This window comes from Neopelma chrysocephalum, unplaced genomic scaffold (assembly GCF_003984885.1).
Source record: "Neopelma chrysocephalum unplaced genomic scaffold, ASM398488v2 Primary Assembly neopelma1_184088, whole genome shotgun sequence".
Lineage (NCBI taxonomy): Eukaryota > Metazoa > Chordata > Aves > Passeriformes > Pipridae > Neopelma > Neopelma chrysocephalum.
The window spans coordinates 2-1,416 of NW_020938373.1; the positions used below are offsets into that span (position 1 = coordinate 2).

Genomic DNA, 1,415 nt, shown 5'->3' on the forward strand with positions numbered 1-1,415 from the left:
GGGTTTGGGGTCACTGGGAGGGGGTTTGGGGTCACTGGGACAGTGTTTGGGTCACTGGGATGGGGTTTGGGGTCACTGGGATGGGGTTTGGGGTCACTGGGACAGTGTTTGGGTCACTGGGACAATGTTTGGGGTCACTGGAACAGGGTTTGGGGTTACCAGGATGAGATTTGGGGTCACTGGGACAGTGTTTAAGGTCAGTGGGACAGTGTTTGGGGTCTCTGGGACAGTGTTTGAGGTCACTGGGATGGGGTTTGGGGTCACTGGGAAGGGGTTTGGGGTCACTGGGATGGGGTTTAGGATTAGTGGGACAGTGTTTGAGGTCACTGGGACAGTGTTTGGGGTCACTGGGACAGTGTTTGGGATCACTGGGACGGTGTTGGGGTCTCTGGGACAGGGTTTGGGGTCACTGGGCCAGTGTTTGAGCCCCCCATGTCCCCCGTGCCGGCAGAGCCGGAGCCGGTGCAGTCCCAGGTGAGCAAGACGGGCAAGTACGTCCCTCCCAGCCTGAGGGACGGCGCCAGCCGCAGAGGGGAGTCCATGCAGCCCAACCGCAGGGGTAAGAGCCGCTCCAGGGGCACCCGGGGGGGGCTTTGGGGACCCCCCCTGAGCCCCCCCTGACCCCCGGGTGCCCCCCCAGCCGACGACAATGCCACCATCCGCGTCACCAACCTGTCCGAGGACACGCGCGAGACCGACCTGCAGGAGCTCTTCCGGCCCTTCGGCTCCATCTCCCGCATCTACCTGGCCAAGGACAAGACCACCGGACAGTCCAAGGTGGGCAGGGGGTCCTTGGGGCACTGGGGGGGTCCAGGGGAGCCCCCTCTCCCCCCCGATCCTTCCTCATCCTCCTTTTTTGCCCCCCGAAAAGGGCTTTGCCTTCATCAGCTTCCACCGGCGCGAGGACGCCGCCCGCGCCATCGCCGGCGTCTCCGGCTTCGGATACGACCACCTCATCCTCAACGTGGAGTGGGCCAAGTACGGGGGGCCCGGCCCTGGTTGAGGGGTCCCTGTCACTGCTGAGAGGGGCTTGAGGGGGCCCTGGCACTGTTTGGGGGGTCCCTGGCACTGTTTTAGGGGTCCTTGTTACTGTTTGGGGGGATCCTGGCCTTGTTTCGGGGGCCCTGACACTGTTTAGGGGTCCCTGACACTGTTTGGGGGATCCTTGTTACTGTTCGGGGGGGCCCTGGCCCTGTTTGGGGGGATCCTGGCCTTGTTTTGGGGGTCCCTGACATTGTCTGGGGGGTCCTTGTTACTGTTTGGGGGTGTCCTTGTCTGTTCTTTGGGGGGCCTTGGTGGGTCTCTGTCTGTTCTGGGGAGGTTTTGGGGGGTCCCTTCCCTGACCACCCCCTTCCTTTCTCTCCCCACAGACCCTCCACCAACTGATCGGGCGCCGCTCCCAGCGGGATCCCAGC

General features: G+C 63.6%; 1 protein-coding gene across 1 annotated transcript; it reads left to right on the forward strand.

Annotated features, from left to right (window-relative positions):
• The first annotated feature begins 417 nt into the window (after positions 1-417).
• On the forward strand, positions 418-1,415 carry LOC113962636 (eukaryotic translation initiation factor 3 subunit G-B). The gene is made up of 4 exons (XM_027673389.1): positions 418-559; positions 641-777; positions 872-978; positions 1,371-1,415. The coding sequence occupies exons 1-4, from the start codon at positions 433-435 to the stop codon at positions 1,384-1,386; spliced, it is 387 nt and encodes a 128-aa protein (XP_027529190.1). The 5' UTR covers positions 418-432; the 3' UTR covers positions 1,387-1,415.